Below are 27,934 nucleotides of genomic sequence, written 5' to 3' on the forward strand. Positions count from 1 at the left end.
TTCGCACCATCGTACATACTCTTCACAGCATTCAACAACTTCCCATCTACTCCATATATTCTTAACACTTTCCACAATCCTTGTCTATCCACCCTGTCATATGCTTTCTCCAAATCCATGAAAGCCGCATACAACTTCTTTCCCTTCTCTAGAAACTTTTCCACTAAAGATCTAAGAATGAATATCTGATCTACACAACCTCTTCCCTTCCTAAAGCCTCCCTGTTCTTCTCCAACTAATTTCTCTGTTCTTTCTCTAACTCTGTCTATAAGTATCCTACCATACACTTTTCCTATTATACTAAGATGACATATGCCCCTATGATTACCACACACTTCTTTTTCCCCTTTTCGTTTGTACAAGGGAATAATTATACCTGACTTCCAATCCTCCGGGACTCTACCTTCCTCCCAGGCCAATCTGCACAACTTCCACATCCATTCTACTACTATCTCTCCCCCATGCTTCAGCATTTCACCACACACTCCATCAATTCCTGGGGCTTTCCACGATTTAACTTTCTTCATTGCTTCCACAACTTCTATCCTACTGATTTCTTCCTGTCTTTTCACCTCCCTCCTTCTCCCAGCCATTCCCCAGCCACTTATACTTGCATTACTTCCATCCTCTACGTTCAACAATTCCTTAAAGTGTTCTCTCCATCTGCTCACTTTTTCTCCCTTCTCCACTAGTAATCTACCATTTTTATCTTTCACTCCCCTGCTAACTTCTCTTCCACCCTGTCTTACTCTTTTCACTTCTCTCCAGAACATTTTCTTACAGTCCCTCCACTTTACACTCAAATTCCTTCCAAATTCCTCATCCACTCTCTTCTTACTCTCTCTTACTAATCTTTTCACCTCTCTCTTCCTTTCCACATATAACTCTCTCTTCCGCCTCTCAACTTCTTCCACGGCCCTATTTCTCACCCATTCATTGTATGCTTTCTTCTTTTGTGCCACAGCCTGTTTCACCTCTTCAGTCCACCACGCTGTTCCTTGTACCCCCCTCCGCCTTCTCTTCCTTCCACACACCACATCACATGCTGCACATATTTCTTCTGTAAATATCTTACACACACCTTCCACGTCTCCCATCTGCTCCAATTCATATTTGCCCAATCGTTCCTCCACTTCTCTCTTATACTCTGCCTTTTTCTCATCCTCTTGTAACCTTTCCACTCTCCTTGCAACTACTCCTTCCTCTCGTCTTTCCCTTCTTCTATTCCTCCACCTCACTTGCATCCTAATTCTGGCCACCACCAAGTAGTGGTCAGAAAGTCCACTCCCCCAACCTCTATACACTCTTGCATCCTTTACACATCTTCGCATCCTTTCATCCACACACACATAATCAATCATTGCCTTCCTTTCATTCAGTTCACCACCCACCCTTCTCATCACTCGCCATGTATACCAGTGGATCATTTTATGCCTGAAGAGGGTATTGGCTATCACCAACCCCCTCCCAGCACAAATGTCCACTAACACACTCCCATTCTCATCTATCTCGGCAGGCACACCCCACTCACTAACTAATAATAGTAATAATAATGGTTAAAAAATATTATAATAATAATAATGAGAAAGCAGCAAGTTACTATGCACTACAGCTGCTGGTGAGAGTAGTGTCAGGTGTCAGCTTATTGGCTAGCTGCAGTGCAACCCGACTATCTGATTGGCCAGCTTCAAGGGGGTTAAGGAAAGGGGCTGGGATATAGCCTGGTAATGCTCTCACATTCGCTTCAACACCACGGGGAGTCGACATAAGGAACATAGGAAAGGCTGAACTCATAGGAAAAGCGACCATACAGCTGGCAGAATTCTGGACCCAGTTGCCTGCCTTGAGCACTAGTGCAGAACCAGACTGGTTTTTTTGCTGCGTGGCACAACGGCACAACACACATGTCTACTTAACCAGGATTTTGACCCATTTGTAGGCTGTTTCTTAGCACTTTTTTACTTCTAACTTATAGAGGGATGGTTTAGCTACTTGTTGGTGCATGTAGGTGCTTGGCGGCCATTTTGGCGCTTAGCCCGGTAATGAACTCAGTGCCTCAAATAGGGGTAGAGAGAGACAACAGGCCCCACCCACCTTCACAGTCCCAAGTACAGGCGTGGGACCCGGGACCCTTAGCCCACCAGCTGCAACAAGTGGCTGTGGCTGTGGCAGCGGCCTTAGGGCACCCTGCCAGGATAGTTACACGTACACCCTCTATGCACACCTTGGCACTGTAACTGCCCCACCACTAAACACCCAATGATATGGCAGCCTCCTTGGGCGCTAATCCCAGGTTTGGGCCCCTCTTTATTGGGCAGAAGTGGCAGCCTGGGAATTGCAATGCCCTGTACGCAATAACACAGATCCAAGCCCCATCCCACTGGGGCCCTCAAAACTATGCTGGTGGAGCCCACATCATGCCTCCCCTCAATAGGACCACCACAGTGGGGAAAAAGTTCTCAGGCTACACGCCCTTGCTGGCATCAACCCTTGCGACGTAATGGGATAGGCTGCATGATACTGACAAAAATTTTTAGCTCTAGTTATAAATTCATATACAGTACAGTATATGGTCCAACATTTTATGATGTTTTGAGGCAATGCTGAGAGTGATTAGGCAACCATATACACTCAATCTTTGAGTAATGCGCAGCTGAGTAATACATTTTTGTTCTAACACACTCACCATAACACGACAGATCAAAATCAACAATGGGGAAAAACTCGAGCTCACATGGGAAGTCAGCTGGCCTGGTGACCAAACTTGAAAGTTGCACACAGCGAAGTTACCAGCCAGACTCGCCATGACTGGCTGGCTTACATTCAGGTACCTGTCCTGGGCACACTCAAGGCTATATGCTTTCACAAAAATTTATGGGTTTCACAATTTAGAGTAATGAGGAAAAGGAAGGAGGGAGGATGGTGGTTACTTTGAGCATTTTTAGCGATAAGAGACAAAACATGGCGCCTCAATTCACACGTGAAAACTCGGGTCTGACCCCTACAACTGATCTACCAACATCCAGACGCTGTATTCCCATAATGGGTGGCCACAAATGCATAGCCTCCATGTCACCCTGTTCCCTGCCAATTCACTGCCCTTCTCCAAACTTACACCCCCCTTTCTCTTATACCTCTCTACTCCATCCCTCCATCTCATCCTTGGTCTCCCCCTCCCTTCACCTCACTCATATACACTCTCCTAGTTAGTCTCAGACTCTCCATCCTCTCCACATGGCCAAATCAACTCAACAGATTTCTCCTTACACTTTCTATCACATCCACACCACAATGCTCCTTCACGTCTTCATTTGTCAGTCTGTCTCTCCATGTAATTCCACATGATCCTGTCAAATAGCTCATTTCCACTGCTCTCAGTCTTGACTTGTGTCCTTCCAAAAAGGTCCAAGCTTTGTTTCCATAATTCAGAGTTGGGATCACAATACTGTCATGCAGTCTAACTTCCATGCCCACTTATTTTCTTATCACTGTTTTCAATGAAATGGCAACCCTTCTTTCCTGCTGTACCCTGTCACCACTTCATCCTCTCAACTTCCATCCTTATTCATCACACTACCCATGAACTTAAATGCACTCATATTTTCCACATCCTCAGAAACCAGCCTCACTGTGCAATCAGAGACTTCACTTCTATCGAAGACCACAAATTTAATCTTCCCTACTTAAGTTTATTTTTCATGACGAAATGGCGAAGAAACTTTGAATGGACAAGTCAAAAGGTGAAGAAGTTTTTCAAGGCCAATCCCATGAAATATGGGAATATAAACAGTATAAGTGGTGGCCTGTGACTGAAAGCAATGTGTAAGCATTTACTGCCCTATTGCTAGCATGGGCTATGAGATTTCAGAGTTAGGACAAGTACAATGAAGTTTTCAGTTAGCTATTTAAAAAACAGTTAGGTATTTACTTCATATTATTCAACAATCATTACTTCACTGCCTGTCCAAGTCAAGTTAGTACAGGTGTCCTCTCTCTCTCATACCTGCACATTCTCTCTCACACTCTATGATGTATTTATCATTCCTTCATATCGTTCATGACCCTGCGTTACTTTTATTCATTGTTTTACTTCACAATGGTGGTAGGTGGTGGCGACCATTATCCACTCACTTGATGTAGTGCTGCCTACTTCTTCCTTGGTCTTTATCATTCTTTTTCTGTTCCTACCCTCCTCTCTTCCTATTTCTCCTATCTTTCCTGTCACTTCTTATTCCTTTTCTTTCCTTTACAGGTGGCTTTACATTGGGTGACAAGCCAAATGGTTTCCTGTAAGCCAAGAAACCATTTACAACGCCGGGTGGTAACCATATAACCAAACCATATGTGCTCCCTACGTGTCAACAAGTGGGTTGGTGGAGGGTTGGTGCCCCTCCCATAAAACAACTAACTCAGTGTCAAATGGCCACCCTTTACGGGATTATGGTGTCTGGCAATAGACAGATAGATAGATTATACCATTTGATTACTGTAGTGAATGTATAATACAGTACAGTACTGCAGTGGTAGTGAACACAGTTTAAAAGCCGTTGGTGTGATCCAGACTAATGTCTGATAGCCTGTATTGGAAAAAGTCCGGGTTGGCAAGGGGAAGTCCGGATGTTGCTTTTTTTGGAATTTCGTCTTCTTCGGAATGGCTTAGGCCCCAATTAGTCTGTTATAGCAAGGTTTTACTTTATTTACAAACTCCTCTTCACTAATGTCCTTACAAGCAAAATACTGTATTTCCCGGCATACTGCGCATTTTATTAACCAAAAAAATGCAATCAAAGTATGTCGTGTGTGTTATGGAACGAAGCTACCTATTTTAATATGGAAGGAATGGGCCACGGTTGAACCCAGAAGTGGCTATGTCTTCCTGAAACTGATGAAGGCTTACCTCTGTATTATTTTTTATCCTTCATACTCTCATGACTGTGTTTACACTAGGCCCGTACTACAGTAGAAGTCCGATTTTTCGGCATCTATGGGACCAGGCAAGTGCCGAAATATCAAAATTGCTGAATTATCGAAAACCCTACCCACTCAGTACCTTATATGTTTCGGTGAACACTATCATCATTACTCATATCATTACAAATGTGTTTGGAGAGAGTACTGTATACTGTTTGATACTGTACAATACTGTAATGAATACAGTACTATACATGAATATGAAAAATAAAGAAATTAGTGAACATACTGTATATAATGTAATGGTACAGTAGGCCTACAAGTTCACATGCACTTACCTAAACTTATAGTAGGTTCCTTATTTACATATGTACAATAGAAGGGGTTGATTGGAGTCTGCTACTGCTGGAAGAAGTCCCCAGCAGTAGAGGGTCCTGCGACAGGCTCTAAGGACTCTTCTCCCTGTTGCTGCGGCAGTAGAGCTTGAGGTTCAGAGACTGCTGTTGGTTCTGTTATTTTCATCTCAGCATAGAACATTTTGGCTTTTTCTATGATGAGAGGCCCCAAAATAGGCTTCCCTTCAGAACGCTGAGCCACAAACCACCTATGCAGCACTTCATCCAGCTCACTCAACTTTGCTTTTTTCATTGCTTTCCTCTGGGTCGTACCGGAGGCCTGAGAAACAAATTTAATTAGATCATTTTTCTGTTTCTTTATATCATAGATGGTAGAGGAGCTTACGTTAAACTCATCCATAATCTGTTTCCTACTCATGCCAGCCTCTAATTTTTTCAACAGCTCAATTTTCCGAGCAATAGTCAACATCTTATGTGTACGCTTCTTGCTAACACCAGTTAACTTTCCACACGTGGAGGCCATTTTCAAAGCACGCAGAAGATGTTTATACTGTTCACAACACACGGCTGGTCCACTCAGGTGTTACAAAGCTCCTGTCTGATGTTACGGTGCTTACAGCACACTCGAATAGTAATTTCAGAGGTATTTCGGTACGAAGTTCACAAAGCACACAGAAGAATCAAGAGAAGTCGGCAGCAGCACAGCAACAACTCGGAAGAATAGCGGAAGAATGGCGAAACAGATTCTCTTTCCCATGCTAGACTCACTACATGTTTGTCCTCTCTTTATGCTATAGGAGAAAGAGCTAGCCTCTGAGCTTCATGGCAGTGGTAGACTCGTTCCATCACTTTCACTATCTCACTCACTAAGGCGGGTAAAGGCGGGTAGCTAGCTGGCGAGCCTCATGGAGAATTTCAAGACTGACGAAAAAAATCGGAGAATCTGCCGAACGATTGGAGATTTTCGTAAATGGGACTATTTCTCAAAACTGCCGAAATGTCAGATTTGCCGGGGAATTGGATCCCGAAATATTGGACTTTTACTGTATTATGTTATCACACAGTGAACAATTTTTCAATCTTTATCAAAGTACTGTAAGGGCACCAATATTTTTGCTTTTCACTTGACCGAAGACACTCTGAATGTATTGTTTACCACCAACTCTATGGACAGTGTTGCCAAACAGTAAACTTCAAAAGCGCTAAGCTCAACTTTAAAACACGCTAAACTATAGTCCTACATTGCTACACCTATATCTCTTAGGAAATTAGTCTCCTAAACAGATTTGTCTGCTAAACTTAATATCATTAATAATGAGTTACATGAGTATCCATTAAGAGTAGCAATTTCCTTTGCTTTTAAGCAAAGAGAATGGCGAAATATGGCATCAGAGTTACAATGGAATTTTCATTAGCCTTGGTAACACTGCAATTTGGTAGCTGGCATGTCAGGCCAAAACTAATGCCATATGACGGTTGTTTTGAGTGGTCTGACATTTTTTCTCTGGAATTTCAGGTTCTCCAAAGTTACAACATGAAATGATACAGGTACCAGTACATCTGAAATTAGAGTGCAATTGTTTGTAGAGAAATAAACTTGTTAAGAGCAGCACAGCAAATATCCAATGAAACATCGTGGTAGGGTAGATTGAAGTCCTGCAACTTCATGTTCTTGTTAGGCTAAGCCTAGATCTAGGTGTTTTCCAAATTTTCTCCTTAAAACTAGGGTGTGTGTTATGCGCCGGGGTGCGCTATAAACTGGGAAAGATGGTAATAACAAATTTGGAAGAAAACCTACCTCATGAACAGGCAGGATTCCAAAGCAGGTATTTGACTACCGATTGTCTACACATAACAAATCAGCTAAATGAGAAAACTACAGAATATAATAAACCACTCTGCTTAGGTTTTGCTGAATACAAAAAGGCTATCAACTCACTGGAGCACATAGCAATTACAGTATAAATTCACTGCGGGAACAAGGGGTAAATGAGAACATTGTAAAACTGCTCAAGAACATATATAGAGAGGGAACTGCTACAATTAAATTACATAAAGACTTGGAAAAAATTAGGTCTGAGAAGGGCATGTGTCTGTGATATAAAACTTCACCAAATTTATATAAAGCATGTCTACAAAGTAGTTATTTTCAGAAAACTAGGCTGGGAGAACAAAGGAACAAATCTCAGAAACAGCAGAGACATAGCAAGAAATGTTAAATTACCTAAACCGAGAAAGGCTCAAGTAGGGCTAAAGATGAACCTGAGTAAAACTAATGACTGTCTAATCCAAATACAACAAAGAGCATCATCAGAATATGCAGACAAATTCTTGAAGAAGTTGAGGAACACAATTACTTGGGGCAAATACTAAAACTAACGAATGACCATAAGAGCGAAATAAAAAGACACAATACAATTGGATGGAAAACTTTTGGTAAACATGGAGATGTCATGAAAAGTAGTTTGCCAATATGTATGAAAAGTACAGTATATAATGAAACCATGATCCCAGCTATGAGGCACAGTTGTGAGACCTGGAAACTGACAAAACTGATGGAAAATCAATTAATCCGCCCTCAAGGAGCAACAGATAGGTCAGTGTCAGGAATATCTTTAGATCATGGTGTGAAGGTGTCATGTATACATGATGGCCCAGGGATGTCCAGGTGGCATGCATACATGATCTAGTGTTTCATGGGATTGTCTGAATATTCTGCAGGTTATATCCACCACACGCAGCCACTGGCAACCCTCTTGCATGTATCTGAGTCACGCTTCAGTTACCTATGTACCTCCGTAATGGACAGACCTATGCAAAAAGTTTCCCTGTGTCAAGATCCTCGGCCGTGCGCCTGCAGCCGATGACTTAAACATCAATGAAGTCCAAAGACCAGAAAAGAAAAGGCCTTGGTAATGGTGTGATAGGAAGAGAACTCAAGGTGACATTATTGACAATTGTGAATGGGGAAAGCGACTCTTCCTCTAAGGAAGGCGACCTCACCAAGATGAGTGTCGATATTTGTGTGTCGGATGAGGAGGGTGGATCATATGAGTCATCCACTGTTCACCCATCGTATCCCTGTGTACGTTCATCTGCTATTTCTGATGATGGGAATGGTGGGTACTGACGATCTTGGAGAGGGGGATATTGACACAGATAAGAAGCTGGAAGAGGAGGTAGGGAGTGAAGAAAAGGAGGAGGTGGAGGAGGAAGCAACGTAGGGCAGGCCTCGCACCAGCACTCTATGTATATTAGTGTGAATAATGGAAGCAGAAAGTTTGTTTCATGATGAAACCAGTGCCTTATTTTTTATTGAAAGTTTTCTTGTGTGTACATATTTATGATGAAAATGTACAAATCACAGGAAAACAATTCTGTAATAGTGGAAAATATAATGGAGTATGGATAGTGCGTGGATAACTATTTTGTTCACAATATTATCATTTAGGTTGTATGTAGCAGCAGCAGCAGCAGCAGCAGCAGTAGTAGTAGTAGTAATAGTAGTAGCAGTAGTAGTAGTGGCAGTAATAGTAGTAGTAGTAGTAGTAGTAGTAGTAGTAGTAGTAGTAGTAGTAGTGGTGGTGGTATTATTAGTAGCAGCAGCAATAGTAGTAGCAGAAGTAGTAGTAGTAATAGTCATAGTAGTAGCAGTAGTTGTGGTAATACCCAAATTTTTTGTGGCACAACAGTGTTAGAATCGAGCAACAATGCAAGGTGGTGGTAGTGGTATTATTATTACTAGTACCAGTAGTAGTAGTAGCAGAAATAGTAGTTGTCATAATAGTAGTAGTAGTAGTAGTAGTAGTACAGTAGTTGTGGTGATACCTAAACTTCTAGTGGCACAGCGGTGCTAGAATCGAGTAACAATGCAAGCCAAACATACATCTCCGTGTGTGTGTGTGTGTGTGTGTGTGTGTGTGTGTGTGTATTTACCTAGTTGTGATATACAGGAAATGAGCAACGCTCATAGGGTCCTGTCTCTGTTTCTCATTAAGTCAGATTTTGCTTTGAACTCGTTTAAGTTTTTAGACTGGATGATCTCTTTGTCCAGGCTATTCCACAGGTCTATGCATCTATATGGAAAACTATATTTCTTGATATCCTTCAAGCACCTTGGCTTTTCAGTTTCATTCCGTGTCCTCTTGTTATTCTCCCCTTCCATACAAACATATCTTTTCTGTCAATTTTATCTACTCCCATCATGGTCCTGACCACTGCAATCATGTCACCCCTCTCTCTCCTTTCTTCTAAGGAAGGTAGATCTAGATTTTCCAGCCTCTCTCTGTACGGCATCTGCCAAGCTAGGGACCATCTTGGTTGCTGTTCTTTGTATTCTCTCAATCATGTTTATATCTTCCTTTTTGTGTGGGGACCACACTACTGCTACATATTCCAACCTGGGGCAGATCATCGCCACTATCAATTTTTTTTATCTCCTCATCCATGTAATGAAATGCTACTCTTATGTTAGTCAAGAGATTATACATCTCTCTAACTGTCTTGTTAATGTGTTTTTCAGGTGACAAACTATCCTGGACCAGCACTCCCAAATCTTTCTCTTCTCTCGCTTTTGAGATTGGTTCATTACCCATTAAATTATTCAGTGATGGTCTGTTGGTATTTTTATCCATTTCCAATATTTTACCTTTTTCTGCATTGAGTTTCATTTCCCACATCCGGCTCCAGTCATGAATCCTGTCCAGGTCCTCCCACAGCATTTTACAGTCTTCCTCAACTTCTATTATCCTCAAGATCTTTGCATCATCAGCAAACAGACTTGCATAAGTGTTCATTCCATCTACCATATCGTTTACGAAAATCAGGAACATTACTGGTACCAACACTGAGCCCTGTGGGACTCCATGTGTTGCTTCCCTCCATCCAGACATCCTGTCTCTTATTATTGTCCTCATTTCTCTGTCTCTCAAGAAGTCTCTCATCCACTCCAGGAGGTTTCCCTTCAGTCCTCCTATGGCTCCAATTTCCACATTTGTCGCTTGTGGGGTACCTTGTCAAAGGCTTTCTCCTAATCTAAATACACACAATCCAAACAACCCTCTCTCTCCTGTAGCACGTAAATCGCTCTTGAGTAAAAGCTCAACAAGTTGGACACACATGACCTTCCACTTCTGAATCCAAACTGACTTTCAGCCACAATGTTCATCTCCTCCAGATATTTTATCCATCTGTCTTTCATGAGCCTCTCCCACAATTTTGCGACCATGCTGGTCAGGGACACTGGTCTATAATTCAGGGGTTCTTCCTTGTTTCCTCCCTTATAATTGGTACCACACTGGCCCTCTTCCATTCCTGAGGCACCTTCCCTTCTGCCTGAGAACACACAATTTAACCATGAATCTTATCTGCCAGTTGTTCTCTGCATTCCTTCAGTACCCAATTTGAGATTCCATCCAGTCCTGGGGCTTTCCTTACATCTTGAGTTTCCAATAATTTATACACTTCCTGCACCTCCACTTTTACATCTTTTATCACTACATTTCTAGTCACTGCCTCCCCTCCACAAAATCCCTTTCTTTAGTGAAAACTTATTGGAAACATTTGTTCATTACTTCAGCTTGCACTGCTGCATCTTTATAGACCTCTTGTTCAGCTTTAAGTTTGGTGATTCCTTCCTTTTGTGTGTGTGGTGTAAGGCGCTGGCGGAGGCATGGTGGAGTGGTGGTGAGGCGAGAAGGCGTATGCGGTTGTTGGTGAGCCTAACTAGCCTGCCGGAACGTCATTGCTACGGTAACCGCACTCGCAACAGCACTCACGCCACACTTCTGAAAAGACTTCACGGAAATGGTGTTTGTTGTTGACTGCGGTCTTCTGGAAGTGTTGTTATTGTGGAGGGCCAGTATAAGCCTTAGTTATGTTACCGCACCTCAGCCACACATACGGACATGGTCAAAAAAACACCAAAAGTTGCCCCAATTCCCCACTCTCTCTGACTACAAGCACTTCATGGACAATTAGCTTGAAGTCAAAGGATTGGTGAGTATTATGACAGTTTTTTATTTTTGGTTAAGTATTAGCTGAGATATTAAGGTTTAAAATAAGGTGATTTTCTCTGAAATGCCCGGCTAGGAGAAGGGTTGGTGGAAACATATGCCGGACACCATGGGTAAGATCAACTTGGGTGAGAGAGCAGACAAAAATCAGACATTAAAGAAGTTATCAAAGAACAGAAATGGAGGTGGGCTGGTCCTGCAGCAAGAATACAGGATAACCGATGGAGCAAGAGGCTGCCTGCATGAACTCCCAGAGACTGTACGCATAGCAGAAAAAGGCCGGACAGGAAGTGGGGAGATGAGATGGAGAAGTTTGCAGGCAAAACATGGCAGAGATTGGCTTAGTCAAGGAATTTGTGGAAAGGGATGGGGGTGGCCTTTGTTCAGCCGTGAACTTGCAATGGATGCTGCTGCTGATGATGATGATGATAATATATGTTTTTGTGTGTTTATGTACTGTCTTCAGAACTAAATATACTGAGAGCAAGAAGCATGTAAAGAGACTAGTGAAGAGGAAAAAGAAGGAGGTAAATGATGATCCAGGATGAAAAATGAATGCAAATTAGTCTGAAAATAGGAAGTTATTCTGGAAAGAGGAGCGGAAACATAGAAGTGACAGTGGAAAGAAATGTGAAAGTGTGAAGGATGTAAGTGGTAAATTATTAACCCATAGGGATGAAGTAAGGACCAGATGGAAAGAATATTTTGAAAGCCTGATGAATGGGAATAGAGAGACCAAAGCCGCTGTAAACATGATTGGTTTTGGGGGTGTGAAGAGAAGGAATGTAGTGCCAGAAAACATGACACTCGCACAGGTGAAGAATGCTGCGAAGCAGCTGAAAAATGAGAAAGCAGCTGAGGTTGATGAGGTGTACGCCAAGATGATTAAGTGTGGTGTAGAGAGCGGAATAAAGTGCTTGTTGGAGATATGTAAGAAGGCATGGATGAATGAAACTATGCCAGCGGAGTGGAAAAAGGCTGTGATTGTATCCCTATAAAAAAGTAAAGGTGAGCAAAGTCAGTGCAAGAAGTATCGTGACATAAGTTTATTGAGTGTGGTAGGGAAGGTATATGGATGAATTATTATAGAGAAAGTAAGAGAGATATCAGAAGTCCTTGTGAGTGATGAACAGGGTGGCTTTAGGAGTGGCAAAGGATGTGTGGATCAAATATTTGCAGTAAGACAGATAGTGGAGAAGGCTTGTGAGAAGGACTACAGTAGTCCCTAGTTTATCTGGGTGTGCAGTACTGTATCCGGATGTGTTCATTATCTGGATGCTGGATCATGGCTCTATTAAGCCATTATCTGAATATACTTGCTATTATCTGGATGTAAAAGTCCCCAAGAACTTCAGCCGGCCAGCCAACATGTTGAAACATTCGGTATTGTGGCCGCTGCTCTCAAGTTGTGAGCAGGAATTAGGCCATAGTCAGCAACCACAGATAAAATATCCATCTGCTCCTGTATAGAATCATCACTCGCACGCTCGTCTGATCACTCCCAATGAACCTCCAGCACCCATGTAATACAAATGTAATGCACAAATGTGTCAAAATGACCGTATGCATCCCCACCCAATGTTTAAAGTTGCATGGTCACCAGGCTATGTCTTTCCTAACTGCCTCTGAGATTATAGCACCTCAAGCCATGAGTACATGTTTGGTGACAGCAGCCGTCCGCCTCTACCGAATGTTGAAAGTCCCCCGGTCACCGTGAGTTGTGTTTCCGCATGGCCACTCAGTGTCTAACAGGCCGCAAGCCACGAGTATGTGTGTGGTAAAAGCGCCTGTCCACCTCTTGACAGAAGAGGGAGAATCCTGCCTGGAGCCTCGCTTCTGCCCCCTCTCCCATCCCTCTTCCATACCCACCCGACTCCTCCCTCACTCCCTCCCCTCCTACGTGATGAGAACAATGAATTGTGAGTTTTTAATTGTTTTTGCGATGTATTTGACCACTATTGGTCATATCAAAATTCCGCAAAATCCATGAAAGAGCTCATGAAATTCTGCATCTAGACATATGCCTAACTCTTGGAGGGTGCTGGCAAAATTTTGCACCCGGATGGTGGGAAGTTATATGAAGGTATGTTTTACTCCCGCACACTATGTTCTCACTGCATTTCTGTACTTTTACTTACCAGTTTCCTGTGTTTTTATTAGCTCATCTAATAGTATAAACACCAGTGAAGATAATGGTACACCTCTTATAACCAATTTCCATATTTAGCCACGGATTTCCCCCCTCCCCCCTTTTTAGCCCTGGGAGCAATCACTCGTCACACATAACTGATTTTCAAACCGTCTTCAGGCTTTTTGTGGATTTTTGTTGTTTATGCATTGTTTTCTTGATGTTTAGCATTAATATGGATAATCCAATGTGTGTTTTGATGTCTCAATATAGCAGAATGACCAGAAAACAGTGCTGAAATTAGGAGGGGGAATGCACATAGTGTATAGCTAGGGTGTTTTTTTGGGTTTTCAGTGTTAGTTTTTTTTTTCCATGGTTTTCTTGGTGTTTAGCATTACTCTGCATATTCCCGTGTGTCTTTTGATGTCTAAATATGGCAGACTGACCTGAAACAAGTGCCAAAATTAGGAGGGGTATTGTTCGTACAGCAGTGTATAGGTAGGATGTTTTTTGGTTTTCAGTGATTTTTTTTTTGCATGGTTTTCTTGGTGATGAAAATTATTTTGGATAATCCTATGTATGTTTTTGATGTCAAAATATGGCAGAATGACCGGAAAACACTGCCAAAATAAGGAGGGGTACTGTACATTCCGTAGTGTAGAGGTAGGCTGTTTTTTGGTTTTCAGTGGTTTTTCTGCATGGTTTTCTTGGTATTTTGCAAGAACTTGGATATTCCTATGTCTGTTTAGACATCTAAATATCCCTGAATGACTGAAAAACACTGCCAAATTAGGCATAGGTACTGTGCAGATAGGGGTCTAGGTTGAAGGTTGGGTATAGGTGGGGTCTGGGTATGGTAAGGGAATACTGTTCAATATCTGAATGTTACCACTACCCAGACATGCCTTTGGCTCCATTATGTCCGGATAAATGAGTGATTACTTAGGGTATTTATGGCATTCATGGATCTGGAAAAGGCATACAACAAAGCAGACAGAGAGGAATTATGGAAGGTTTAGTGCATGTATGGTGTAGTTGGTAAGCTGCTAGGTGCCATCAAGAGTTTCTATTATGGTAGTGAAGCATGTGTAAGGGTAAATGGGCATCTGACTGAATGGTTCACATTCAGTGTGGGCATGTGACAAGGTTGTGTGATGTCCCCATGGTTATTCAATATATATATGGATGGGGTGATGAGAGAAGTAAAAACATAAGTAATGGAGAGTTGTATGGTGATGATGCAGTGCTACTTGCAAATACCAGACAAGAACTTGGCAGATTAGTGCAGAGCTTTGCTGATGTCTGTGAGCATCATGCCTTGAGCGTAAATGCAGAAAAGAATAAAGTGATGGTTACTGAGAGAGTAGGTGATGTTACAGTGAATGGAGAGAGACTGGAATTGGTGAGAGTTCAAATACCTGGGTACACTGATAGAAAAAGAGGAAAACGTGCAAAAGAAGTGGAAAGTAGAGTGACTCAAGGAAGGAAAGTAGCTGGTGTTATGAAGGCCTTGATAAGAATCAGAGGCTTCAGTGTTGCAGCTGCACAAGGCTTACATGAATGAGTGTTAGTCTATCTATCTATTGCCAGACGCCTCAATCCCGTTTGGGGTGGCCACAAACAAATCGCCTCCAAGTCGCCCTGTCCCCCGCCATTTCACTGCCCTGCTCCCAACTCACACCCCCCTCTCTCATATACCTCTCCACCCCATCCCTCCATCTCATCCTCGGTCTCCCCCTCCCTCTTCCACCCTCCACCTCACTCACATACACTCTCTTCGTCAATCTTTCACCCTCCATCCTCTCCACATGGCCAAACCACCTCAGTGTGTTCCTCATAACGCTTCCTATCACATCCACATCCACACCACAACGCTCCTTTATATCCTCATTCGTCAGCCTGTCTCTCCACGTGACTCCACAGGCTCCTCTTAAATAACTCATTTCCACTGCTCTCACTCTTGACTTGTGTCCTTCCAACAATGTCCAAGCTTCACTTCCGTACGTTAGAGTTGGTATCACAATACTGTCATGTAGTAACTTTTTTACTTCCATGCTCACTTCCCTGTTTCTTATCACTGCTTTTAAGGAACCAGCAACCTTTCTTCCCTGCTGTACCCTTTCAAGCACTTCACCCTCCAAACCTCCATCCTTACTCATCACACTACCCAAATACTTAAACGTACTCACATTTTCCAATTCCTCACCATCCAACCTCGCTGTACATTCACTGACTTCACCTCTCTCAAAGACCATCACTTTACTCTTCCCTACATTCACCTTTAGGTTCCGTTTCTTACACACTCTCTCAAACTCATCCACCAAGCCTTGCAGCTCCCCTTCGTCTTCACTCAACAACACAGTATCATCTGCAAACAACAGTACAGGGAGTTTCCAAACACTATCCTCTCTCACCAGTGCCAACTTTAATATATGGATGTGAGACTATGGTGTGGCATGAAAATGAAAAGTCAGGAGTGAGAGCAGTGGAGATAGGACTGCTGAGGAATGTATGCGGAGTACAGAGAGTGGACGGGATACGAAATAATGTGATTCATGAAACATGTGGAATGAGGAAGTCTGTGGACACCAAAATCGAAGACAGAGTACTGAGACGGTATGATCATGTGGATAGTATAGATAACAATGGAGTGGTGAAAAAGGTATATCTGCGCGAATCTAAAGGTGGGAGAAGACGTAGTTCGCCAAGGAGAGAGGTATGGAAGTCAGTGAAGTTAGGGGACTGACAAGAGATCAAGCAGACTAGATGAATGTTGTGAGAAGAAGTGCATGATCAGGGATTTGGCACCCCTTTTAACGTAACAGCATCCAGACTGACTCTATCGGATACGTTTATGTGAAGCTACAGAATGTGGTGAATGTTTTTGGTATATCAGATAGAGCCAAGGTTTCGGGAGATTTTAATGATGAGAGAATGGAAGCGTGGCCCACTGGACTGGGCAAACTTGGGCAGTCTGGACGTTGCTACTTCTCATCCTGCCCTAGGGTGGGAAAGGAGGTGCGAATGATGATGATGATGATGATGATGATGTATTGTCTTATATTCAATGGCCAGTATAATATTGAGTGATAAAAATAATGATCATTTATTCTGAAAACAGCAACTAAGAAGCTTCAGTCTGGGAAAATGGTCACTCTGCTAAAAGTTCATATCTGTGGGTTAAGGTCAAAGCACATCGACTGTGGTGAAAGAGTTTTTATATCCCTCGTCTTCAATACATTTCATACACTTATTTCCTTGTTTATCTCATCCCTAAATGGATGACAACGTGTTGGCTCCCCCCCAACCCCCGCCCCACCAAGGCTATCACTTCATGCTCTCCCTCCACTTTTATAATGCCACGTGGCAGCTATGCATACAATGGAGTTTGTTGTATGTTTCATTATTCCTGTCCTTCATCATGCCGTGCTGGCTTCCTGCCTTCTGTTTGCATGTCTTAATGGCACCTCCACCTGCCAAGCACACCAACAAAGTCCTATCCCTTGAAATAAAGCGGAAGATTATCGGAAGACAAGAGACGGAGAGTGAGTCGGGCAGAGGAGAGTTGTAATGCAACAATGCCTATGCCACTGGATCACACAAGATTTATGCCACTAACTACATGGGAATTACTGTGTCAACAAATTCTCCAGTTACTCCTTGGTGAGTTTATTCTCCCTAACATCTACTGTTTTATTTCTGTCATTCATGCCTGACATGTCTCTCTCCTCACACATGGTTAGGTCTGCCTATCCTCTTTCTGTCTACCTTACTAATTGCCTTGTTCTGACTAATTCTGACTCCGGGTGTCAAGTGTACAGTGACTGTACAGTTCAGTGTACAGTACACCAGCACTTCACGTATGTGGGGATACATTCCGTAAACCCTCAGTAATGCAGCATTTTGCAAATAACTTGTTTATCCTCCATATTTGAGAAGTTGTTGCACCCTAGACTGGAGTTGTTGAGTCTGGGCCACCTGGTTTTATCCCCTTTACGTGTATCAGGTGGCTTTCCAGATGTCCAACCTTATATTTGTGTTCCAAATCTTTAACAAGTTATTATATATTACATACAGTACAGGATTTGTTAATCACAAACTTAAAATCATTTGATATTACTTATCTTTATCACTGATCTAATGTAAAATAATAATAATAATAATAATAATAATAATAATAATAATAAATAAAGGCATATAAAACTGAATGATAGTTCATAACATCAACTGAAAGAAAAATATCCAATACATTTCATGTCTGAAAGGACCTAAGTTTGTACAAGTTTGATAAATCACCCAAACAGCGCATTTCTATTAACATTCTCTTCGTAATGAAGTTGAATATTGCAACAGAACTAACAGTATCATAACCTTACATTTTAAATATCTGTTCCCTAATAAACAGAGGAATTTGCATATATCCTACTGTATTGTCATCACATTCGTGATTGTGACATTAGTATAAAAGCTTTGTTACTGGGAAAAATGTCAACATATGCCAACATTTAATCAGCTGAGTGGTGTAAGGGCTTATGCATAACTACAGCTATGTGTGGTTAGCCACAAGGGTGTGGGAATTAACTCCACCCTGCACATGTTTGTGACAAGTTGGTGCATAAGAGACTAAGTGGTGTTAGAAACAGACTGTCAGACAATGCTGATTTCACAAGTGCAGTGTGTCGGGGAAAGCATGTAAATTGTCAAGCGTGAAAGGATTGATCTTTATAGTGAGTCTCTTGAGCGTGTAGAGGAGTTTTGTTATTTGGGGACCATGTTATAAGCTGGAGGTAGGGCTATAGCTAACTCTGTGGCTAGGGAAAGAAGTGCTCTGTGGCTAGGGAAAGAAGTGCTCTGTGGCTAGGTAGAGAAGTGCTCTGTGGCTAGGTAGAGAAGTGCTCTGTGGCTAGGGAAAGAAGCAGTTTGAAGAATTTCAGGAAAATGTTGCCTCTCCTGACATTAAGAGGGCCCTCCCTCCATGCTATGGGATCCTTGTATGCAGCACATGTTAGCAGTGCAATGCTGTATGGTACTGAGACCTGGGCAGTAAAGGAAGAGGATATTCAAAGGCTCCAATGTACAGAAATTACATGTAAGTAAACAGATGTGTAGTGCATCCTCGAATGCAAGTCCTGAGGAGACTACAATTACGATTAATGAGTTGAAAGGAAGGATGGGATTGGAGTGTACTGATGATGTGACGAGGAGAAATAGACTGATATGGTCTGGGCATGTGGAGAGGATGGAGGATGACATTCAGTGCGGATGGTGTGATATGTAAACGTCAAGAGGTTGGGTTGCAAGAGGCTGACCAAAAATGACCCGGGATGAGGTCAAAGAGTGTGACCTCAGGAATATGGGACTGAACAGACGTGCCAGAGATCACGCACCATGGAGAGCTACAAGTCAGAGTTCAGTCCTTTAGGAGAAGTAATGGTTAAACCACATGATATCAAAGTTTTATCATTAGTGAATGGCATCAACTTACCATACTAAAATTCTGAGAGTTTAGGGGGCCCAAACTTAGATATACCCATTGACTCCATATTACCTCATGGGGTCTGAAGTCGATTTGAGCCATCATCTTTAAGGGTTCAAAATACCAGTAGAGTAATAAAGGAAATATAACAATAAAGCAACTCCAAAGAAAAAATCCACAGTGAAGCAAAGAAGCAGTGCAAGGGGGATGAAGGGATAAAGTATGGTACAGTACAGGTACTGTAATAAAGCACCCCAAAATCACACAAAGGATGATGGTAATAAATATCCATATCAAGGGACTAGCTTTGGTGCCAAATGGAACAGACAGCACTCATTGACTAAGAGACATTGGAAAAAAGAAAGAAAGAAAGAAAAAGCTAAGGTGAGATTCATCAACTACTTCAACTATTGTGAAGCTAGTCCATCCCTCTCTTTGGCTTACTGGCTGAGTCAAGATGATCCTATCCCTCCACTGGACAAAATAAATAGCATGTGTATAACCAACACCTAATGAAAGCTGCCTTTCCCAAGTGCCTGAAACAAAAGTTCAACACAACAGCACACAGTAATATTAAGAGCTTGGTACATACCCTTAATGATGCATCAATGGTCAGCTGACACTCTTGGTTAAGTTCCCACTTAAGACGTGAAGGTGGTGGTGGGTTGCAAGTCACTTCCCCTGAGCAGTTACCATCCTCCTCATAGCTGTCCGAAGTCAATGATAGAAAGGTCATGCATGATCATATGGTACATAAAATGTAGGACTAATGGTAGTTATGATCCAGTACACCCATAATTTTTCTTTTTGTATATTATATATATATATATATATACTGTATATTTATACAGTAAAAGTCCAATTCTTCGGCAACCAATTCCCCGGCAAATCTGACATTTCCGCAGTTTTGAGAGATAGTCCCATTTACGAAAATCTCTGATCGTTCGGCAGATTTTCCGATTATTTTCGTCAGTCTTGAAATTCTCCATGAGGACCCTCTACTGCTGGGGACTTCTTCCAGCAGTAGCAGAGTCCAATCAACCCCTTCTATTGTACATATGTAATTAAGGAACCTACTATAAGTTTAGGTAAGTGCATGTGAACTTGTAGGCCTACTGTACCATTACATTTATATACAGTATGTTCACTAATTTCTTTATTTTTCATATTCATGTATAGTACTGTATTCATTACAGTATTGTACAGTATCAAACAGTATACAGTACTCTCTCCAAGCATATTTGTAATGATATGAGTAGTGATGATAGTGTTCACCGAAACATATAAGGTATTGAGTGGGTAGGGTTTTTGATAATTCGGCAATTTTGATTTTTCGGCACTAGCCTGGTGCCATAGATGCCAAAAAATAGGACTTCTACTGTATATATATATATATATATATATATATATATATATATATATATATATATATATATATATCTATCTATCTTTCTATTGCCAGACGCCTCAATCCCGTTTGGGGTGGCCACAAACAAATATAAACTGTATATATATGCCCCTCCCTGTAAAACAAATAACTCAGAGTCAAATGACCACCCCTTACGAGATTATGGCGTCTGGCAATAGACAGATAGATAGATAGACAGAGAGATAGATAGATATACATATATATATATATATATATATATATATATATATATATATATATATATATATATATAAATACTTTATTTATTTATATATATATATATATATACAGTAAGCTTGAAAGGGTACAGCAGGGAAGAAAGGTTGCTGGTTCCTTGAAAGCAGTGATAGGAAACAGGGAAGTGAGCATGGAAGTAAAAAAGTTACTACATGACAGTATTGTGATACCAACTCTAACGTACGGAAGTGAAGCTTGGACATTGTTGGAAGGACACAAGTCAAGAGTGAGAGCAGTGGAAATGAGTTATTTAAGAGGAGCCTGTGGAGTCACGTGGAGAGACAGGCTGACGAATGAGGATATAAAGGAACGTTGTGGTGTGGATGTGGATGTGATAGGAAGCGTTGTGAGGAACACACTGAGGTGGTTTGGCCATGTGGAGAGGATGGAGGGTGAAAGACTGACAAAGAGAGTGTATGTGAGTGAGGTGGAGGGTGGAAGAGGGAGGGGGAGACCGAGGATGAGATGGAGGGATGGGGTGGAGAGGTATATGAGAGAGGGGGGTGTGAGTTGGGAGCAGGGCAGTGAAATGGCGGGGGACAGGGCGACTTGGAGGCGATTTGTTTGTGGCCACCCCAAACGGGATTGAGGCGTCAGGCAATAGATAGATAGATAGAAGCTCACCCCGAACATGTTCTCGCCGAACGCGCTCGCAATTATACGCAGTTAGTGCTAGGATACATATAAGACAACATAAGATTAAAGAAACATCATTAAAACTATAAATTTACATGAGAAGTGGCTTTTGAAAGGCCAACTCCTCGAACATCAGCGCAGCACCATGCACAGTTTGTTGTGATCACGTGATCGTGTCCTGCTTTTCCACAGTACATGTACTGTATTTGTAAGTTAAATATATACTTACTGTTCTGGCAAGTTTATGTACAAGTTAAAGTACAGTAATCCCTCTACTTTCCGGAAGCCCACTTTCCGGACATCCCCACTTACCGGGGGGGGGGGGATTCCCCCCCCCTCCCGCCCATAATGCGCACGGGACAGCTTTGTTGTGGTGCGTCATTCCTCCAACGTCCGCTAGAGTGCCCCTGCATCCTCCCCACTTTCTGCCTTTTCTTGTCGTGAGTGAACGCTCGTCGTCATGGCTGCCCACGTGCTCGCTTTTGTGGTGATGCCTTACCTGCTGCAGGAACTCCTGTTGCTCTCATGCCTCTCCTTCGTGTGTGTGATGATGGCCCCGCCGCCTGAGAAGAGGAAGAGAGTGGTTCTGACTCTGGAGAAGAAACGGGAGATATTGGAGAAAGTAGATGCGGGATGGTCTTCGTCACGCATCCTCCGTGAGTTCAACCTGGACCGATCTACTTTGTTTGATATTAAGAGATCCCGAGACAAACTCATGCAGTACACGGCTGACTTCTCGTTGAAAAGCAAACGCAACATGGAGAGGAAGATGATGTTTACACCCAAGTTTGCTGAAGTCGACCGCTCCACGTTGATTTGGTATTGACAGCAACGTGCTGCTGGTGTGATGGTATGTGGTACGGAGCTGAAGGCTGCTGCTGAGAAGTTCGCAAGGCTTCATGACGCCCTAGACTTCACGGCATCAGAAGGTTGGCTCTTCGCGTTCAAGTTACGACATGGCCTTACCAACCGTAAGCCTCATGGCGAAGCTTTGGACGCCAACGAGGATGGAGTAGAGGAGTTTCGGCACAAGGTGAAGGGCTTGATCGATAGGGAGGGCCTCACTCTCGGTCAAGTCTACAACGCTGATGAAACTGGTTTATTCTATTGCTCTTTGCCTACGAACACTCTAGCTGAGGAGACGGAGAAGCATGTACCTGCCCACAAGCTCTCCAAGCAACGGATATCTGCGTTGTGTTGTGCCAATGCTAACGGCATGCACCGGCTTAAGCCCGTTATTGATGGCCGTGCAAAGCAGCCTCGGTGTCTTCGTGTGGTGATGGATGTCCTCCCTGTCGTCTGGTACCATTCCTTGAAGCCATGGTTCACAGCCCACATCTTCAAAGACTGGTTCCACTGCCATTTCGTCAAGGACGTCATACATTACCAGACGGAGAAACTGGGAATCCCACGCCACCAGGTAAAGGCGCTCCTTCTCCTCGACAATGCACCTGCCCACCCGTGCGACAAGGACTTGGTGGCTGAGAATAGCCACATTAGGTGCATGTTTCTGCCACCTAATACTACTGCTCTCATCCAACCAGTGGACCAAGGAGTGATCGTGGCAATGAAGCGCCTATACCGACAGAAGTTCCTGGAGGAGGTGATGGTTGTTCTCGAGGACAAGGACGAGTGCAGGGAGGGATGGGACACGCGAGGCCAGCGGACTTTAGAAAACCTTCGCTGCTACAACATCAAGCCTGCCATTTACAACTGGGCCAGTGCATGGAAGGAAATCCCTGTCAAGACTCAAGAAAATGGCTGGTCTCGTCTGCTTCTCGGAATGGATGTGGAGTACGATTTCCCAGGTTTCAACGTAGATGACTTCCATGCACGTCTACGTGTGCATGGCGATGATGTTGATGTGGACGAAGTGCGTGAGTGGTTGGATGATGACGAGGGCGATCCTGGGTATCTGATATCGAAATCGCATCTTCAGTTGCAGGTGTCAGTACCTAGCTTGAAGATTCCGACGAGGACGGCGACGATGATGCGGACTCCTCTCAGCATGACACAACTCCAGCCAGCCATCCCCAGGCTGAGTGCACTCCGGGAACACCTAGAGTTCGTTCTGGACTACCTGGAACACCCGGACTGCGACAGGGAGATGGGGCCCTTGAGACTTGTGAAGGAAGTGCGTGCTTTCAGGCAGCGCATCATTAATCTTCAGAATCATCGTTCCTTGCGTCAATCAACGATTGACAGCTTTTTCAGGCCCGTGACCCCCGCTGTGCCCAGCCCTGGCTCCACTCCGTTGCCTCCCCAAGACAGGCCCTCATGCTCCGAGCCACAGCCCAGCACATCAGCCACGGTGGAGTCACCGCTCAACGTGAGTTTGTGTCTATCTTCAGAGTTGTCTGCAGTGGGTACGCCATCACCACAACCCAGCAACACACCCCTACGTCACCTCCCAGCGGTACTCTCAGACTTTGACAGTGATTAAACGGCAAGAACTTCTCCACTAGACCACACGGGACTTTAGTGTTGTGCAGTGAAAGAAAAACAGTGCATACAGTATTGTTAAGAAATTAGAAATTTGAGTGAAAAGACAAACAATTTTTGGGCAAAATTTAACGTAAATAAACTTGTGACTTGTTTTGAAATTTGTTTTGTGAGTGCAACACTTATTAAGTTACAATGGAGCATAAGTAAGACAAGAATGCACAGTGTGAAGAGAATGGACTCTGGAGTGTGAATGACTAAGTTCAGTGCAAGACTTCATGAAAAGTGTACTGCAAGTGCTTTAGGAAATCCTTCTTACTCTCAGAGTCTGAGAGGAGGTGGTTATTCATCGAAATGGCCATGGACTTGCTGTAAGTAGGCAGAATGTTTCATACTGTACTCTACTGTATTTTCCATACTATACTTACCTCAAACACCTCATTTCACTCTTTTATGTCCCTTATTGGTGTGAATATATAGTGTCTTAAGTGCTATGCATGTGCAGTAGGGAAGTGTTTTTCCGAGTTAGGCTAGGTTAGGGTCCATAACTACCAGTCCAGGAGCCAGGGACTTGTAAGTACCCAGAATGTTTAATATTGTATAAACCTACCTCAAAAATCTCATTTTATGGTTCTTTTGCATTTATTTCAGTCTTTTATGTCCCTTATTGGTGTGATTTAGGTCTTAAATAGGTGCTATGCATGTCCAGAGGGAGTTGTATAGGTATTTTTCTGAGTTAGGGTCCATAAGTACAAGTCCAGGAGGCTACTGCCCACTATCCGGACAGGACCACTTTCCGGACATGCCTTTGGCTCTATCACGTCGGATAGTGGAGGGATTACTTGTTAAATAACGTTAAAGCAAGAAATAAAGTCTTATAACCAGTTTATCTGATAGGCGTCGGAATATTGCCTTTTTTATTTGTTCGTTAAAGATTTGCTGCACTGATTTTCCAAGGTACTTTTGTAAGTTAAATATTTACTGTTCTGGTATGTAAGTTGAAGCACTTAAATAAAGTTAAAGTATTAAATAATGCCTTGTAACCAGTTAACCTGCTTTATATGATCACCCATGATCGGCGAGTTCCGAGACAATTCTCCGTCAAGTCAATTCGCTGTCAGACAATTCCCCGTCAAAACATGGAAGATTCCCCGTCAGGACAATTTGCACCCTGAACGATTCCCTGTCATTCTATAAATATACTTATTTTGCCTCTGAATTATATTTTAGCATCACCCACAGCTGTCTTCACTAATGACAGCGAATTGTTTTGTAATTGTTGTGATGGCGAATTGACGACGACAAATTGTCCTGAAACCAATCAGCATCAGAATGTTGCCTTGTGTTTACATATTTGTGTGTTGAAAATTTGCCATGCAGTACTGTACTTGTAAGTTATAGCTTTAAATAAACCTTCTAACCACTTAAAGTGCTTCATATTGATTACCAATGGCTGATAAAAGCAAAATACCACATTTAGGGGGTCTAGGGAGCAAAATAAGGAGTAGTTAAAACTTACATGGTTTCGTGCCGAACGCGCAACGGTTGGAACGAAATCCTCACATTAGGGGCGAGCTTGCTGTATAGATATACTATATATATATATATATATATATATATATATATATATATACAGTAATCCCTATACTATCTGGACGCCCACTTTCCGGACACCTCACTTACCGGACATTATGGGCCTGGACCTTCAGAAATGAAAAATGACCAAAAAAAGAAAAAAAATCCCCCCAAGATCCAATTTTTTCCCCTCCCATAATTAGAAATGGCCTCGCGGTGCCAAATAGCTGTTTACACCACGGCCCCTTCACCCCTTCCTTCCTCCCCCCTCCCCTGTCAGGGTTGCCATTTGGTATTTTTCATTACTAAATGTGGGCCAATTTAGTAATGAAAAATTCATCTGGTAATGAATCAGAATAATGCATTACCAAATGGATTTTTCACATGTATGAGGATAAATAGGATGGAGATGGTGGATTTGTCTGCTCTCTCTGATTAATCTGCTAGCCTACACAGCACGAAAATAATCAACATGCTGTTAATTATAAGGAGAATGATGACATGTATTTCCATTTGTATACAGTATATAATTAGTGAAGAATAAATGCTAGCTTTAAGAATTTGGTAATGAAAAGTTAAATTTGGTAACGAAAATTGAGGCGTTTGGTAATGTGGCCATTGCAATCTGGCAACTCTGTTTCCCTGTCACCAACACTCCAACAGTTACTGCTTAACTTCGATCACGAGTGGATGCCTATCGCAGTGGATGCCACACGTACTCTTTTTTTTTTTTTTTTTTTTTTTTTTTTTTTTTGGGGGGGGGAATAAACAGTGAATAAACTGCAATACCTCGCCAGTAGACCACACAAGAATTTACAGTGTCGTGTAGTGTTCTATCTATCTATCTATTGCCAGACGCCTCAATCCCGTTTGGGGTGGCCACAAACAAATCGCCTCCAAGTCGCCCTGTCCCCCACCATTTCACTCCCCTGCTCCCAACTCACACCCCCCTCTCTCATATACCTCTCCACCCCATCCTCGGCCTCCCCCTCCCTCTTTCCCCCTCCACCTCACTCACATACACTCTCTTCGTCAGTCTTTGACCCTCCATCCTCTCCACATGGCCAAACCACCTCAGTGTGTTCTTCATAACACTTCCTATCACATCCACATCAACACCACAACGCTCCTTTATATCCTCATTCGTCAGCCTGTCTCTCCATGTGACTCCACAGGCTCCTCTTAAATAACTCATTTCGTGTAGTGTTAAGAAATTAAAATTTAGAGTGCAAAGGATTAACTGTGGAGTGCAAACTGGTGGTTGAAACTGTCATGGTGCAATTAACACTGTGCAGTGTTAAACAATTATAACTCATAATGCAAAAGAATTACTATAAGTGTAGCATAACACTGGATTACTGTACATGCTTCAAGAGCATTTTCACCACTGCCAAAACCATAGAGAAGGCGGCCACAGACGTGCTGTAAGTATCCTGGCTGAGGTACAGTCACTTCTACAGTAATTCCTCATTCTTTGGTTCCTTTTCATTTATTTCATGTTTTTGTCCATTATTGGTGTGAATATGGTCTTAAATAGATTTAAATAGGTGCTATGCATGTCCGGTAGGGAGTTATTTAGGTGGCTTTCAAAATTAGGATGGGTTAGGGTCCTTAAGTACCAGTCCAGCAGGTAGGGGCCCACATTCCGGACAGGATCACTTTCCAGACATGCCTTTGGCTCTATTACATCGGATAGTGGAGGGATTACTGTATGTATGTATGTATGTATATCTGTATATATATATATACAGGTAAGCCCTTAATTCACATGAGGGTTAGGTTCCCAGACCCTTCGTGTATGTGGTAAATTCATGTATATGTTCTGCCCTTGTGTGCACATAATTACGCATGTCTATACGTATATTACATCTGAATAATACTGTTTATGCACTACATACACCTTATAAACTAGCATAAAGTATTAAAGACAACAAAAATGTAAGAAATTTAAAACTGAAACCTGACAAGCACAGGCAAAGGTGGAGACACTTCAGCAGTCTGGTGCACTAGCCCTCACTGCCTCCCATATGCCACATTCTGCCTTCTTTATTGTATGAACAGTTGACTCATTCACCCCAAACATGAGGTTCCAAGACAATTCACAGGCGTAGGTGGAGACACTTTAGCACAGTCTGGTGCACTTGCCCTCACTGTCTCCCGTATGCTACGTTCTTCTTCTTTATTGTATGAACAGTTGACTCACCCCAAACATACGGTTCTGAGACAATTCACCATCAAGTCAATTCACCGTCAAAACATGGACAATTCCCCGTCATTCTATTAATATACTTATTATTGATTAATTAATACTTTAATAACAAATTTTCAGGGGGATTTTATAACTCATATAAGTAAAAAACTAGTGTACTGTACTTGCTAAATAAACTGGTATGTAAATAAATGACGGAAAATAGTCCTGACGGAGAATTGTCGCTGACATTCCACACTGAAGTTTGTCAAACACTTTAACTTTGTCAGTGACACCACTTTACCAGCCCGCTTTGGTGTGTTACCACATGCATCACTAGCACTACACTTCGGCCCCATGTTGGCAGACAAGGCAAGCAATCACTGGAAGGCAGAAAAATAAGCCACAAATAACGATTCTCGATCTCGAGTCACGCATGATTCGACCGTCGGATTCAAACTGACTGTGTGGTGGTGCATGGTAGACCGACCTCCCAGGCTCCCACACACACATACACACACACACATATATGTGTGCACACG

General features: G+C 42.6%; 1 protein-coding gene across 1 annotated transcript in view; it reads right to left on the reverse strand.

The window, feature by feature from the left end:
- whd (carnitine O-palmitoyltransferase whd) overlaps positions 1–27,934 on the reverse strand; it is a 454,516-nt gene that overhangs the window by 120,314 nt on the left and 306,268 nt on the right. Inside the window, exon 12 of the mRNA XM_080283386.1 lies at positions 19,478–19,592. Within this exon, the coding sequence (XP_080139512.1) occupies positions 19,478–19,592 (115 nt within the window). The remainder of the gene's footprint in view (positions 1–19,477; positions 19,593–27,934) is intronic.

Source organism: Coenobita brevimanus, chromosome 97, assembly GCF_032717465.1.
Source record: "Coenobita brevimanus isolate Jiangsu-jjx chromosome 97, ASM3271746v2, whole genome shotgun sequence".
NCBI lineage: Eukaryota > Metazoa > Arthropoda > Malacostraca > Decapoda > Coenobitidae > Coenobita > Coenobita brevimanus.